Source organism: Falco rusticolus, chromosome 10 (assembly GCF_015220075.1).
Source record: "Falco rusticolus isolate bFalRus1 chromosome 10, bFalRus1.pri, whole genome shotgun sequence".
Lineage (NCBI taxonomy): Eukaryota > Metazoa > Chordata > Aves > Falconiformes > Falconidae > Falco > Falco rusticolus.
In genome coordinates this window covers 21,264,928-21,280,549 of record NC_051196.1, presented here as the reverse complement: position 1 = coordinate 21,280,549, position 15,622 = coordinate 21,264,928, and the positions used below count along the sequence as shown (strand labels likewise).

Here is a 15,622-nt window from a genome sequence, read left to right as displayed (position 1 = left end):
TTGAGGGCCATGCTCACAGGCTCGTGAGCCCAGCATTGTCCCTTGCTGGAGGGGGAACTACTCCCATGAGTGGCTGCTGAAGCACAGGGGGCCTTGGCTCCCTGAGCCCTCCTTTGAGAAGACTCTTCCCACCTTACTGGAAGGCAGCTCCGCTGAAGAACCCCCTGCAGCCAGACAAAATACCTTGACACAGAAGGGGAAGAAAATTCCCTTGGCTGGAGACTAAAAAAACCACAAAGCCATGCCTTTTTTTCCCCAGACAGGAGCCAAGCAGCACACTAGCCCCCAGAGCTGTTCAGTTCAGGCCTTGCCCCATTGAGGACAGGCCTGGTGGTAGGCTTGTATTGAAGCCTTGTGTTTCGGGGTGCCAATCCTGCCAGTGGGGCTGGGTGTCCTGGCTGTGGGGGCTCTGTGGGCCCCACGGTTCCACTGGCACCTGCTGTGGGCAGTGCCAGGAGTTAGCACAGCCCTGATGGCAGCATGCGCATTGCGGGTCGCCCAGCCATCCTTGCTCCCCTGTGTTGCTCCGTGTGCCAGCACCCCCCACAGCGTGTTCTCTTTCTGGCTGGAAGTACTTTATTGCTCATGCTGACCTGCGCTGCACGCTGGCCCTACTGCACCCATCTGCACGGAGGAAAGTTCCTCCAACACACTGCCCATGCTCTCACGTCAGCCCTGCAGCAGCATGTGCTGGGGTCAAGGGGACAGCTGAGGGTGTGGATCCTGCCTGGGGAAGCCCAGTGGGGCTGTTGGTATTGGGGGTGGCCTGGGGCAGCACCCTCAACACCTCACTCGTGTTTGCAGAAGCTCTTCAGTGGTGGGGGCAGGTCCAGGCCGTCGATGGCCAGGCGGTGGACAATGTGCTTCTGGATGACCAGCCGGCAGAGGGTCTGCAGGGAGGGAACTGGAAGAAAACAGAAAGAAGCCACTGAGCTGGCCGAGTTGCTAGCAAGGCTGAGAGCAGAGGGGTGTGGAGGAGATGGGCCTGGAGGCACCATGTTTTAGGGCAGCCAGTGTGTGAGCTTTCTTTGCCCTGAGCTCAAGGTGGCTGTGTAGAAGAGCCGGTGCCAGGCTGCTCAGGCTGGGGCAGGAGCTTGAGGGCCCTGGGTGGTGAAGCTTTTCCCATTAACTCAGAGGAAGGTTGGGAGGACAGTTATGTGACCAAGCTATGCGTTAACATGGCTGGTTTGCATTGTTTTCCATCTGGGGGCTGTTGAGCGACTCCCCAGGGTCCCACGTGCCCACACTGAGCTCTCCTTTCATCCCATTCCCTTGGTCTGCTTCTACTGGTGCCAGTGCCAGGCTCCTGCAATGCCTTTGAAACAATCATCTTCTGAGCCGTTCCCATGGCCACCTGCGCGGGCCCTTACCCAGTTCCTGCTCCTATGACACATGCCCCCATGGGACTCCTATTTCCGGAACCCTCGGTAGCTCAGCAGCGTGGGTGCAATTAGCTGCGGCTGGTTCTTTTCTCAGATTTTAAATGAGAGGTGACTCAGGTGCAGCCTCTGGGCCTTGGTTCAATCGCTGTCCAAGAGCCAAACCAGAGAACACCCTAGGGCATCGTGCTGGGCCAGAGTGGAGCCACAGGTGGGGCCCAGCTGTTTCACCCGTCCAGGGGCTCTCACTGGCACTGGGCAGGGCAGAGCTCTTTCAAGCCCGACCACACCGTGCCTAGCCTGCTCCGACCTTGGGGCTAGTTTTGGCTGGCTGGAGTGCTTATCTGCCTCAGCCGCGCAGGGCTGCATTGTGCCGAGTGCTGGGTGACAGGCAGCAGATGCCCTTTGCCTTTCCTGCACGCTGCCCCCTTTGCTGCGTTGCCCGTCACCAGCAGCTCAGCTGCTACTTCTGTTTTTCACTTTGCTATCCAGACCCCAGCCAGGGACAGAGCCGCACTGGGACTGATTTTTAAACCCTACGGAAGTGTTGCAGAAACCAGAGCTCCTGCAATCTTAGCCGAGGGGAGGAAGCCAGACTGCATCTCTGCAGCGGTGCCTGTGCCAGCTGCAGTGCTTGCGGGACCCGTGGCCACGGTGGGAGGGAGCAGCTTTCCCAGAGGTACGTGTTCCAGCGCGAGTCCCTGGTGAGTGGTGAAGACAGGCCCCCCAAGGCAGCTCAGCGGCCTCCTGCAGCAGGCTCTGGCCCGTTGCCCTTGGCACGCTGCTGGGGCAGGGAGACCGGGTAGGCGGGCATGTGTAACATCGCTGTTCGGTTAATCCAGCTCACAGCTGGCAGGAAGAATCCCAGATTTCAGCCTTGAGACAGAAGCAGCTGAACTTTGCACCAGTAAGAGAAGCTGTGGATGGGGGTGGCCAGCACCCAGGCACTAGCTCTCCTGGCTCTCATCTCACTGGATCCTCGGCTGATTTTTCCATTATGGTGCTAATTAGCACTTACTGACCTGACTCCTCACAAGAGCCAGCAACCAGCACAGGCTTTCCTGGCCCCTCCCCAGCCAGCCGAGGGATGCCAGATATTGCCCAACCTCCGATGGCATCACAGCTTGCCTGCCCAGGACACCCCGCAGCCGGGGCACGTGGCACATGTGGGGGCATGGCATGTGTGCTGGGGGGGGCAGCAGGGCACAGCCGCATGTTTTGATGCCAAGGCAGGTCGTCACTGGGCTCCAGGTGGCTGTGTGCCCGTGGGGTGAGGCTGGGCATGGTGGGGGCTCACCAGCCCCCCGAGAAGCAGCCCCATGAGTGCCAGCGCTGGGCTTTGGTGAGGGGCGTCTGGCTGGGGATGAGTGCGGGGCTGCAGGAGTGCGGCTCTGCAGTCCCGCAGCCTCCGGTCCGGGGCAGCGCAGGGCACTGACCCCCATCACTCTGCTCAGGAAGGGCTGGACTCTGCCCGGACTGTCGCTGCTGGGGGCTGGTGGGCGCTCTCCCCCAGCCCCGGCACAGCAGCAGGCGGCAGAGCTTTTGGCAGATGCTGCCTGCCAGTGACTGTGTGGGGTCTTGCCCATGCTCTGCAGGGCCTGGGGGCTCTCCTGTGGCCTCTGCCCCATGTCCCTCTACCCTGTGGCATGCTCTGATGCTCCCACTGTTGGGGACTATGGGGTGACCCCACCTGAGCCCCTGCCCGCGCCGGCTCCAGGACATGCCCCAGGGAGGGGGCAGGTACCTACAGCCGTATTCCACTGGGATGACCCGGACGCTCTTGGTGGAGGCAAAGACGTCAACCACGGCGTAGAGTGGGCGGCTGGTGGGCAGGTGCCTGGCGCTCGGCCCCATGTCCTCTCCATTGATGACGATGTGCATGTCGGCGGTGCCATCGGGCTGCGGAGCATACAGCACACCAATCCGGCTGCGCCGGGCGGTTGCAGGCAACGCATTCGTCTTGTACAGGTCATCCAGGATGTGGCTGTAACGCCCAGGCCTGCTGCGGCCCACCAGCGTGTCGCGGGGGATCCTCACCTGCTCGATCAGCAGAAAGGGCTCCCAGGGGGGACCCCGTGCCCGCACCTCCTCCCCATCCACCATGACGCGGTTGTGGCTCCGGGTGATGGCAAACACCCAGGTGTCCCCCATGTTGACCAGGTCTGGCAGCGAGTACTCGGGCACAACCTCCAGGCTTTGGGGGTCGTGGGCCGTCAGCCCCACACGCAGGTGCCCGCACCAGCCCAGCTCCTTCTCCTCAATCTCCACCAGGAAGATCTGCCCGGGTGCCAGTGGCTCCTGGCTGAAGCAGAGCCCGTTGGCGAAGCTCTCCACCCGCGTGGCCCGCGTGCGTGAGGCATTCAGGCGGACGTTGGTGCCATGGACGTGGTGGAAGCACACAGCGAGGCGGCACTGGGCAGCCATCGCCGCCACCGCTATTTTTATCTGTCCCTGTCACAGCTGCTGTGAGGCAGTGACGGACCTTCAACGCAGTGACAGCCGGCTTGGCGTGGAGGGGTCCTAGTGCCGCAGGGGAGCGTGGGGGGGACCCACAGCCGGGCCCTACCGCCTTCCCGGGCCACAGGCACTCCACACGATGCCTGCCCGGCAGTGCCAGGCAGTACCTGGTGGCACCCAGCTGTAACCAGTGACACCTGGCAGTGCCCGGCAGTACCCGCTGATGCTTGGTGGCACTCAGCTGTACACGGTGATGCCCAGCAGTACTCGGTAGCACCTGGCTGTACCCAGTGATGCCCAGCAGTGCCCGGTGGTGCCCGGTGATGCTTGGTGGCACTCAGCTGTACCTGGTGATGCCTGGCAGTGCCTGGCGGTAGTCGGTAGCACCCGGCTGTACCTCGTGATGCCCAGTGGCACCCAGCTGTACCCAGTGATGCCCAGCAGTGCCCGGTGATGGGCGGTGGCACCCGGTGATGGGCGGTGGCACCCAGCTGTGCCCACCGGGACACCGGACCCCTGGTGCCAGCTGCCACCGTCGTGCTCGCGGGGGGCCGAGGGCCGAGGGCTCCCACGTGGGGGGTCCCGCCGTGGGGGGTCCCGCCGTGGGGGGTCCCGCCGTGGGGGGTCCCGCCGTGGGGGGTCCCGCGGGACCCCGAGGGGGGCGGGGCGGGGCAGGGCGGCTCTCACGTGCGCGCGCGGCCCCGCCGCCCTCTTGGGTGTTGATTGGCCGCCGCGAGGCCCCGCCCCGATCACGTGAGCAGCGGAGGTCATATGGGCGGGTGTCATGTGCCCACCGGGACCGTCGGCGCCGGGAGCTGCGCCGGGAGCGGCCGGGGTTAGCGGGGGGGGACGGGACGGGACGGGACGGGGCGGCCAGGCCATTCCCGGTCAGCAGCGCCTCGACCTCCCCTCCCGCTCCGCAGATGGGGCCGGTGCCGCTGTCCGTGCTGCTGCTGCTGGGGCTGGGGCTGAGCCGGGCCGCCCCCCGGGGCCACGAGGTGACGTTCCTGCCGGGGCTGGCCAAGCAGCCCTCCTTCCGGCACTTCTCGGGCTACCTCTGCGCCGGGCCAGGCCAGCATCTGCACTACTGGTACGTGGGGGCCCGCCGGTACCGGGGCCGGGCTGCCCCCCCCGAGCGGCGGGGGCGGGGGCCTGGCCGGATGCTGACGGCCATGTGTCCTCAGGTTTGTGGAGGCCCAGAGCAACCCCCAGAGCAGCCCCCTGGTGCTGTGGCTGAACGGGGGTCCCGGCTGCAGCTCCATGGAGGGCTTCCTGAAGGAGCACGGCCCCTTCCTGGTCAGTAAACACGGCCAGCCCAGGGCCACCGGGGGCTGTCAGGCTGTGTGGCACGAGCTGTCCCGCTGGGGCCAGCCCGGTTGTGCCCATCGGTCAGCGCCCTCTGCTTCCCCAGATCCAGCCCGACGGGGTCACGCTGAAGTATAACGACTATGCCTGGAACAAGGTATGGGCACAGGCGCTGCAGTACTCCAGGGCTGTGGGGAGAGGGTGGCTCCGAGCCAGTTCCTCCTGCCCTCTCCATGGAGCTGAGCCACGGCCCCCTCATCGAACACACCCTTCTCTAAAGCTGCTGTGGAGCAGGGCAGGAATGCAGCCCTGCCAGTGCAGGCCGGGCACCCGTGGGTGCTGCCACTGGCAAGGCCGGCAGCCCGCTGCCTCGCTAGCTGGGGTGAGGCCACCCCCCCGAATCTCCAGCTCCTCTGCTGTCCCTGCAGATTGCCAATATGCTCTACCTGGAGTCCCCCCCCGGCGTCGGCTTCTCGTATGCCGAGGACAAGAAGTATGCCACGAACGACACTGAGGCGAGTGACCCATGCTGCTGGGAGGGACCTGCCTCCTGCCTGCCCCAGCTGTGGCGCGGGGGTCCTGCCTTGCTGCCTGACCCCACTCCTCCTACCTGCAGGTTGCTCGCAACAACTACCTGGCGCTGAAGGATTTCCTCCGGCTCTTCCCAGAGTACTCCAAGAATGATCTCTTCCTCACGGGGGAGAGCTATGGTGGGGTCTACATCCCCACACTAGCGGAGTGGGTGATGCAGGACCCCAGCCTCAACTTGAAGGTGAGCGGCTGGGCTCTGCCGCTGGCCCAGCCTGAGCTGGGGAGCAGAAGGCTTGGTATGGCCTCACTGTGGCTCTTGAGTGGTACCGGGGTGGGGACTGAGTCAGGAGCATAGGGTAGGTCTGGCCCCACAGCCTTTCATCTCCTGGGGTGCTGGCAGTGGCTGCTGGTGGACGTGTCCGTCTCTGCTGGGTGGGGTGAGGGGAGTATTCTCAGGCACCCCTGACCCTTCCTGTTCCCTCTGCGGAGTAAACAGTGCCACATCTGCTTCCTGTCTGATGCTGCTGTCGCTGCAGCTGCCCTGTGGGGAGCTGGAACACAACAGAGTTGTTTTCTTCTTGCCTTGCAGGGAATCGCTGTGGGAAATGGCCTCTCATCCTATGAGATTAACGACAACTCCCTGGTTTACTTTGCCTATTACCATGGTCTGCTGGGGACTGAGTAAGAGGAGGGGGAGTGCTACTGCTAGGCGCACTGTCTCTGTGCGAGAAGGATGGGCGCGTGGCCAGGGACAGGGCTGGCTGGGTCAGTGGTGTGTGGGACAAGGGAAGCTCCTCACCTGATGCGGGCCAGCAGCTGGGCTGTGGAGGTGGCCCCTCATCCTGGGCAGCTCCCCTGGGCACGTTGGTTTGTGGGATGCACGGGACACTGGGCAGAGCTGTGTGCCATGCAGCTGCAGCCACGGCTGCTGGCTTTGTGTCAGTGTTGCTATGTGGGCAGTGCAGTCCAAGTCCCCTGCTCTCTGCCTACAGGCTGTGGAGAGAGTTGCAGGCCTTCTGCTGCTCCCAAGGGAAGTGCAACTTCCACGACAACTCCAACTTGAACTGCACACTCAAGGTGAGGGGAACTGGAGCCCCCAGGCACATGCCCAGTGCCAGTGTCTGTGACCAGCACCCACCCACCTGGCGCTGGATATGCCCACAGTCCCTTGAGTGTCCTGCTGAGCCCCAAACTCTCCTTGCGGCTTGTTGCAGATGGAGGAGATGATTCATATTGTAGAGGAGTCAGGCCTCAACATCTACAACCTCTACGCCCCGTGTGATGGCGGTGTCCCTGGGAGCATGAGGTGAGGGTGGCCCCAGGGAGGGCAGGTCTCTGGGCACTGGCTCGCTTTGGTTTGCAGCTTGTGGGTCCCGGCTGGCAGAGGGACGCAGTGGGCTGGGCACTGGGGACAGGCGGACTGTGTCTGGCTGCCATCGAGGGCTCACTCAGGGAGGGCCGTGAGCCCTTGTTCCTAGCCTGTCCCTGTGTTCGTTCTGGCTGCAGGTATGAGGGTGGCTATCTCATCACACATGACCTGGGCAACTCCTTCATCCGGATGCCGATGAGGTTCTCCTGGCGGCAGGTGAGCCTGGGCACCTGTGCCACTGGGCTGTGAGTGTTTTCTGCCCAGCTGGCAGTGGTGCTTGTGGGCAGGAGGGGACAGAGCGGATGGTCCTGTGGGGCAGCACCAGGTGCTGCTGTGGCAGGGACTCTCAACTCTTTCCCAGAACCTGTTCCGGATGCCAGTAGCCCGAAAGAAGGTCCGGATGGACCCGCCCTGCACCAACTCCACAGCCCTCAGCACATATCTGAACTCCCCAGAGGTGAGGAAGGCTCTCCACATCTCCCCCGATGCTCCGGAGTGGCAGGTGTGCAGGTGAGCAAGCTCTGGGTGTAGGGAGGGGCTGCTGTGAGTGTGAGCAGCCACCTGATGCCAACGCCTCCACAGCTTTGAGGTGAACCGCAGCTACAAGCGCCTGTACATGCAGATGAACGACCAGTACCTGAAGCTGCTTGGAGCCACGGTGCGTGCTGGGGAGCCTACCGGACCCTGGGACTGGCTGTGCCAAACCGGCCTCGTGCCTGGCTGGGGCTGCATCCCTGTGAGATGCTCACCCTCTTTCTGCTCTGCAGAAATACCGGATCCTGGTGTACAATGGGGATGTCGATATGGCCTGCAACTTCCTTGGGGATGAGTGGTTTGTGGACTCCCTGTGCCAGAAGGTAAATGGGCAGGGCAGGGCCGGGGTCAGGCCGGTCCCCAGCTCTGGGCTGTGCAGCCGGCTGTGTGCTGCAGCTGGTGAGGGGGTGGGCAGGGGTGCCTGCCTGCCACGGGTAGCCGAGGCACTGAGGGTGCTGCCACTGGTCCCAGGTGCAGGTGGCTCGCCGGCCCTGGCTCTACACTGAAGGAGGCGAGAACCAGATTGGGGGCTTCGTGAAGGAATTCACCAACATCGCCTTCCTCACTGTGAAGGTAGGGCTGAGGGGCTCTGCGGAGAGAGGTAGGCACGCCTGGGCACCAGTGCTGCCGTCAGACTGGGTGGTGTCGGCTGTGCTGCAGGTGTTTGCAGGGCTGCAGCAGCTCCACGGCTGGCACTGACCTGCTGCTGCCTGTTTCCCCACAGGGAGCTGGCCACATGGTGCCCACAGACCGGCCCCTCTCTGCCTTCACCATGTTCAGCCGCTTCATTAAGAACGAGCCTTACTAGGAGCTGTGGAGGCAGTGCCTGGCATCCCAGCTGCCCTCACCACCCGGCAGCTCCTGCACAGCCCGTCCTTACTGCTGCTCCGCTGTGCCTGGGCTCCCTGCACCATGAAACCACTCACTCCTGCAGCTGGTGGGGCTCCCCCGGCCCCAAGCCCTGCAGGATGGTGCCCAGCTGGACAGGGTGGATGATGGGGCTGCCTGCAAGTGGGTGTGGGGGGCCCGGGGTTGGGGTGAAGAAGCTATCTTTGCTGGGTGAGAAGTTGTGCCCCTGCTGCAGCCGCCTCCTTGCTTGTGGCTTCCTGTCTCGCCTCCTCCCTGTCTGGAGATGCAGCTGCTTCCCTCCTGGGAAGGGACCACTTCCCCTCTACCCCGCAGCCCCCGCACGCACACAGCCCTGGGCAGGCTCTGAGCCAGCTGCCCCTTGCTAGGAAAGCACAGTTCACATGGTGGCTGGGGGCAGCTGGGCACTGCTCCTGCTGGGGCCTTCTCCTCCCTTCCAAACTGTTCCCACATCTCGTCCTGCTGAAGGAGGCTTTACCGTGAAGACAATCCCACCACCTGCTCACTGCCTGGGGCATGCAGTGCTTCTGGGAACTTGCAATAAACTCTCCGAACAAGGTGGTTCTGCTCCTCATTGCCCAGCTCCTCACACCATTCTGCTACCCGCTGCTTTGCTTTCCTTTGCCCTCTGAGGAGTACCACTACGTGCTGAGGATCCAGCTGATGCACTGTGCTGGGGAGCCAGGGCCTGTGGTCTGTGCCCCCTGCTCTGCCGGGGGTCACCAAGGCCTGGAAACAAGCCACCTGCAGAAGTAGGGCAAGTGCAGTTGCTCTGAGTTCCCTCTGCCACTGTTCTAAGCTGTGTCTGCCCCTCCCCCTGTCTCTCTCCATGTGCTGGGTGGCTGTGTGGTCTAAGCAATGAGGCTGCACAGGCTGGAGTTGAGTGGTTTATTAGTGTAAAGAGAAGGGGTGCAGCAGGGGTTCCCAGAGCAGCTGTCTCCACCCTGCTGCTGCCCACAGGGGCACGGGCACCCTGCAGGATGTGCCAGTGGTACCAGGGAAGCTGCTTCCTACCTACAGTCTACGGGTCCAGCCCGGGATCTGCCCTTGCTCCTTCACCCTGGACCAAGTGGGAAGAGCTAGAGCTGGTGGGGGTCCATGCTGGGCTCTGCGGGCCATGAGCTTGGGTAGGCAGGGGTGGTAGGCGCTGGGTGGTATTTCTCAATCACCTCCCGCAGCCCCTTGGAGAAGTGGAGATCAGCTCCCACTGTGAGGAATCCCTGCGAAGGGGAAGAGCATTAGCATGAGGCTGCGTGTGACTGCACCCTGCCCCAGCAGGGCCCAGGCTGTCCCCATCCCACCACATACCGCGTGGTTGGTGACCACCTCTTTGGTGAAGTCCATGCCTTCCGGCAGTGGGATTTGCACTCCCTTTTTAGTCCTCTCTACAGGGAGGGAGAGATGCAGTGAAGTCAAGTACCACTGTGCCCCCAGCCCAGCTGTGCGCGGCAGCCGTGGTGCCTACCGTTAATGATGGGCATGATCGTCAGCTGCAGCAGGGTCTTCAGTGGTGCCTGCAGTGAGAACAGCTAGGGAGAGAGGAGCATGGGTGAGTGCAGCAGCAGCAGACCTGCCTGCTGGTGCAGGGCATGCCTGCCCTTAGCACTGATGGGCCATAAGAGGTGCCCTCTGACGTGCAGCCCCAGCCCTTCCCCAGGCTGTGACTGGGGGCTAGCAAGGGAGGCCAGACCCCTGGGCTGGCACAGGTCTGCTCACCGCTAGCGACTCCAGCGCAGACTGCTTGGAGTAGATGCGAAACCTGCAGGGGAGAAAGCAGCCATGAGCGGGGCATGAAGGGAACCCTTCCCGCAACCTCCACGGGACCCCAGCACGGGCCATACCGTCGCAGGTCCAGCTGCACGCGCAGCGCCTTCCCTTGCAGAAACACCTTGGCGCTCAGCTTTGTTTCCTAGGGAGAGAGAAGGCTGAGTCGCAGCCCTGCTGTGCCCAGTGCAGGCAGGCAGCTGGTCAGGCTGGCTCCTCTTCCTCCTCCGTGAGCCCAGTTGTCCTGCTTTGGGACACCAGAGCTTTCCTATGTGGGCTGGGAAACATTCTTCCTGTGTGCGCTGATGTGGGGGCACAGGGACCCCCAGCCACGCACACTGCTCCCAGCCAGCCCCCTGCTCACCATGGCCATGCTGGAGAGTTGGACAGCAGGGCGGCCCTGGGGCACCAGCGAGATGTTGAGGAAGGCAGAGACTGAGACCGAGGTGCCGGAGGGTTTGATGACGCAGCGGGGGGGAGCTGACACCTGCAGCACCAGCCGCAGGGGAGCATCCACAGCGGGGCTCTGAGGAGAGCAGGTGAGCTGGAGGCACAGAGCTGGGCAGGGCTGTGCTCTGCCCCAGGGGCTCCCCCGTGCCTCCCACCCCAGCCGGGTGCTCCCCTCACCAGCATGAAGATGGTCCCAAAGAAGGTGGCTCTCAGCAAAACCTCCAGGTCCTTGGGCACCTGCAGGGAGGATAAACCACTGGCAGGTAAGCAAGCAGTTGCTGTTGATCCCAGCAGAGCTGCTCCCTGGATAGCACCCGGCAGGCTGAGCCCAGCCCTCCCTCCCGCCTGGCAGCAGGCCCCTGCCTGCATGGAGCTGGGTGTCCCAGCACTGCTTACCTTCTCCCCCTGGAGCTCTATGGCCAGGACACCCGCCTGGAAGTATGCGTGCATGGCTGAGTCAAAAAAGTACTCGGAGAAGGCAACGTAGACCATGCGCTCAGTCTCCTTGATCACTGGCTCCACTGCGTGGTTCTCCAGCTCCTGATTCTCCCTTGCACGGGGGAAGAACATGCCCTGGGCCGAGAACAGGAGACATTTCTGCAGTCATAGCACAGCCCACCATGCTCACTCAGTGATTCCCGGTGTGCATGCTGGCACAGCCACTCCCACGGGGACTGCGAGGGACAGCAGGGCATGGTCAGCATTCACCTTGAAGTCTAGGTCCAGGCTGTCTGTGGAGACAACCGGATCCCGCAGGAGGGAGTAGTCAATCCCAATGTGCTCATCCACGTAGTTCCTCACTGCCAGGGAAGATGTGCCGTTGTGACCAAGCCCATGGGCAGCCCCATGGCCTGCTTTGTCCTCCCCACAGTGAGCAGGGTCTGGGCCCTTACCACAGGGCAGCACTCACCTGGCACTGTGTCCAGCACGGAGTTCAGCAGCACCAGGCTGGCATGCTCCAGGGATGGGCAGATCTGAAAGGCAAGGGGCTGAGCTAAGAGGGGAATCACTCCCAGGTCCAGATGAGGACCTGGACCCTCCTCCTGCTGCGGGGCCTGGAAAAACCAGGCTCCCCCAGGCTCCGCTGCCTGCCTGCGCTCAGCCGTACCTGCTGGCTGAGGAGGAAGCGCATCCCTGTCACAATGAAAGTGCTCAGGAACTCGTAGACCTTCCTGCAGGACACAAGAGCAGCTCTGCAGCTGCTTGCCTTCCCCTGTGGCTCCAGCCCTGTCCCTTCGTCCCCACGCGGGCACACAGATAGGGGTGGGGAAGTCCCAAGGGTGCAGAAAGCGGGGTCGGGGAGCTGGGCACAGGCAGAGCTGGTCTGGCCAAGGGACAGGCCCACCGCAGTGGGGTCAGGCATACCTGAGTGTGCCGGAGAAGCCTGCGTGCATTCTGGCAATGGAGGCGTTGCAGGTGATGTTAGAGATCTTCAGGCGCCCAGCCTTGTCCTTGGCCAGCTGCAGCACTGTGTGGATGTTGACACCATCCGCAGAGGCATTGATGGACCCAATATCATAGCTAGAAATCAGGAAAGCAGATGAGAGGAGCACATGGCTCCTACCAGCTGCAGGGCAGGGATGCAAGGCAGCCACAGCATCCAGCAGGCATGGCCGAGTAGTAGCCAAGCAGTTCCCTGTAGGGTAGGCTGTAGGGTGGGGAGGGAGCTCACAAGAACCAGTAGAGCAGCTGTCTCCGGAAGCGCAGGCTGATGGAGGCATTGTTGATGCTGAAGACGAGGTACTGCTGAGGCTGGAAGTGCAGGTCAGAAAGTGCCAGCTGCAGGTCCATCACCTTGACCCTGCAAGGGAGGGGACAAAGACGGTCGGATGGACAGATAGGTGCGGGGAGCCACATGCACGGGAAGCGGGTGGCACTCACTGGCTGATGTTGTAATGGAACTGCCCCTCCTTCCCATGCAGGTCTGACATTGTGATGTTCTGCAGCTCCTGCTCCACGAAACGCAGCCCTTCCTCCTTCACTACAAAGCAAAGCAAGCCTGGGCTGGCCATAGCCAGGCTGTGCTGCCCTCCCAGCAGCATCACCCCCCAGCCCATCCCCCTGCTCCTCTTCACCCGCATGTGTGGGCACTGTGGGCAGAGCCTTACCCAGGTGCAGACCCCAGGAGCAGCATCCCAACCTCCCTCCTACCCAGGCCCTGGGATCAGGATCCTGGCTGGCCCCTTACCCAGGTCCAGCCCCTTGGAGGTAATCCGGATCTTGCAGCCAGGTGGGCTGTGTGAGGCTGTGACCAGCCAGGGCAGGAGGAGGAGGAGGAGGAGGCAGCTGCCGGCAGCCATCTCGCACCTGGAGGCAGAGAGCAGGGTCAGCATAGGCTGGTCTGGAGCAGCACATGGGGGACACCTGGCCACCCTGGGAGAAAGGCGGCTGCTGCCTGACCTGCGCACAGCCCTGGGGCAGGGGGCGGCTCCGCTGGCCCCCCCAAAACTCCTCAGTGCTGCCGAGGTCCCCATCACCTGAACTCCCATGGACCAGCAGCCCATGAGTGGCACAGCTCCCACCCCAGGGTGCTGCGCTGAAGCCCCCAGCACAGACCCTGGGGGGCCTGCAGGGTCTCAGGTCCCCTGGGAACACTCGCTGCCCTCAGCTCCTGCCAACAACGGCAGCGTCCCACCCCCACCCTGAACACACCCAGCTCCCAAAACTGCATAGTGAGGCATGAGTCCAGCACGTGCTGCTGTGGTGAACCCCAGCACCCCACAGAGAAGGGAACCCTCTCCTGTGGGGCTACCCACAGCTGCACAGCCCCCCCCGCCCCGGAGATGTGCTGCCTGCCCGCATGCTGGGCTGAGATGTGTGCTGGAGCCTGTCCATCCAGCAGCAACAGGCAGAGCTCCCTGCAAGACTGTGGGGATGGTCCAGAGCTTCTCCCCACCAGCATTTTCCCCCAGTTCTCTGCAAGGGAGAGGACAGGGACCCTCCTGCCCAGGGCCCAGAGCCGCCATCCTTCCCCAGGGCCGTGCATGGACCCAGGGGTTTGCCTACACAATGCTGGCTGGGTTCCGGTACTTACAGTAAGGCTTGTCCTCGGCTCCCCTGGTGTGGGGAAGCTGAATCACGCGAAGGGAGGGAGGGAAGGAGAACACCAGTAGCTCCAGGAGTTTCTTTTGAGCTGGCTGAGGTTCCCTTGCCTTTATATATCCCACCAGCTGCCACTCCTTGCGAGCCCACAGCTGGGAGGAGACAGCGGGACTGGGAGGATGCAGGTCTCTAGCATGCTGAGCCCCGGCTGCCTGCCAGCACAGGCAGAAAGACAGCGGGTTGCTCAGACACCCAGGCTCCAGGCTGAGCACACAGCCTTCCTCCCCTGCTGCTCCCCACATGTCCCACACGCACAGCCACACACCACGTCCCTGGGCCTCCCCGGCACCCAGGCAGTGCTCAGCCTGCGAGGGACACATGTACAAATGAGGTCCAAGGGGTCCATCGTGTCATGTCAGCCCCCACTAGTCTGCCTTACAAAGCCTCTGCTGGTGCCAAGACCCCAGCTGCCCTCTGCCAGCTCCAGCGCCTGGCAGGGTCTGCACCAGGGCTGGAGCCCAATGTAGAACCTGTGGCACCAGGCCAGGGGTGCTGATGGGGGCTGGTTCATGCCCACCTGTGATGTGAGCCCCAGGCAGAGAAGCTGCTGAGGCTGCTAGATCCTCAGCATTGCTCCCGCTGCGCTGCCCAGGCCCCTGCCACGGGCAGCCGGGCAGCTCAGGGCCTGCGGGACATGCCCCTCTGACTGCAGTTGCCCAGCTTGCTGCCAGCAGCCTGGCAGGCACTGGGGTACATAGCACCATGACGGGTGCTGCCAAAACAGTCCAGCACCATAAGGGGTGCTGCTAAAGCGGCCCCAGCAATGCCTGCACTGCCATGCTGCTCATCCCGCCCCTGTAAGCGTCTGTCATGAGGGGATGAGCAGCTCCCCAGGCTACAGCTTCCCTCCAAGGCCCCTGCCTGAGCGGACTGCAGGGGTGCAGCCAAGGGGCTGCCCCTGCCCTCACCCCCATTTGAGGCTGCTTGACCCTCCTCACTCCAAGGATCGAGGTTTCATGCTGTCCCTCCATAGTCTTCTACCCCCCCACGCCGTGCAACTGCAACAAGGGCTTGGTCTGAGCCAGCACTTTGCGCTCTGGGCAATTATCTGTGCTGTAGGGCAACAGAGCCAGGCTGCAGGGGCTCACACCTCCAGTGCAGGGAGACTTGGTGCTTACACAGCACTTATCCCTCCAGAGCTGCTTTGCCAGCATTAACTCATTAAACTGACCCCGGTGCTCTCGGAGCAGAGGGCAGGACTTCTGGAAGAGCGAGCAGGTCAGACCACTTCCCAGCATGACAGAAAGCCACTTGGAAAGCTGGGTAGGGGGACACACTCCAGAGGCAAAGGGCAGGAAAGGGCCCCACAGCTGGGGGTGATGGCCCCATGGCCAGTGCCCATGGTGGCGATGGGACTCAGTAAGGGCCGTGCCCCCCTTCCCCATCCTGTGTTGTCCTCCAGCACGTCGCACTGGATGCGGGCTGCTGCCGCCACGCTGCGAGTACCGCACTCCGGCAGGGGCCGGGCTCCTGCGCTGTGGGCAGCAGTGACACACGTGCCCCAGCGAGTGCACGGCCTGGGCTCCAGGACACAACCGCCGGGCACAAAGGGCCCCGCTGCTCACCTGCCGGAGCCCCAGCCACGCTGGGCAGCGCAGCTGGGCACGCGGGCCATGGAGGAAGGCGGCCGCGCCGCAGCTCCTGCCGGTCTCAGAGCAGGGGAGCGATCCCCAGGAGCAGCGCGGCCGCCTGGCTGCATGCCCCGGCTCCACTGGGCAGGGTACGGCCAGGCACACGTGCGCAGGGTCACCCGCCACACACTGCCACCGCCGGCCTCTGCCACCGTTTGAGAGCCGAACCTCGCAGACCAAGTTAACGTTAGCGAGCAGGGGGGGGAGGGGGCGGGGGGGCGCCCCCGGGGCAT

The 15,622-nt window shown here is 63.4% G+C and overlaps 2 protein-coding genes across 5 annotated transcripts; one reads left to right on the top strand and one right to left on the bottom strand.

Annotated features, from left to right (window-relative positions):
• The first annotated feature begins 1,880 nt into the window (after positions 1-1,880).
• CTSA (cathepsin A) lies at positions 1,881-9,003 on the top strand. Of its 4 annotated transcripts, XM_037402111.1 has the most exons (17): positions 1,885-2,058; positions 3,348-3,539; positions 3,651-3,726; positions 4,760-4,926; positions 5,021-5,132; positions 5,248-5,298; positions 5,570-5,656; positions 5,758-5,913; positions 6,262-6,353; positions 6,665-6,749; positions 6,887-6,978; positions 7,179-7,257; positions 7,403-7,551; positions 7,624-7,699; positions 7,809-7,898; positions 8,047-8,148; positions 8,300-9,003. In XM_037402111.1, exons 2-17 carry the CDS (start codon positions 3,481-3,483, stop codon positions 8,381-8,383), a joined length of 1,557 nt encoding a protein of 518 aa, XP_037258008.1. In that variant the 5' UTR covers positions 1,885-2,058; positions 3,348-3,480; the 3' UTR covers positions 8,384-9,003. The 4 variants fall into 4 exon arrangements, with proteins under 4 accessions (XP_037258007.1, XP_037258008.1, XP_037258010.1 ...); XM_037402110.1 differs by having other exon boundaries at positions 1,881-2,058; positions 3,348-3,726; XM_037402113.1 differs by lacking the exons at positions 3,348-3,539; positions 3,651-3,726 and having other exon boundaries at positions 1,891-2,058.
• Positions 9,004-9,316: 313 nt separating this feature from the next.
• LOC119154506 (phospholipid transfer protein) lies at positions 9,317-14,071 on the bottom strand. The gene is made up of 16 exons (XM_037402114.1): positions 13,691-14,071; positions 12,845-12,963; positions 12,538-12,637; positions 12,329-12,457; positions 12,022-12,177; positions 11,765-11,828; positions 11,567-11,630; positions 11,365-11,456; positions 11,053-11,229; positions 10,834-10,893; positions 10,571-10,732; positions 10,284-10,351; positions 10,159-10,201; positions 9,908-9,971; positions 9,751-9,827; positions 9,317-9,662 (listed from the first exon to the last, which is right to left on the bottom strand). Exons 2-16 carry the CDS (start codon positions 12,954-12,956, stop codon positions 9,522-9,524), a joined length of 1,509 nt encoding a protein of 502 aa, XP_037258011.1. The 5' UTR covers positions 12,957-12,963; positions 13,691-14,071; the 3' UTR covers positions 9,317-9,521.
• Positions 14,072-15,622: the final 1,551 nt, after the last annotated feature.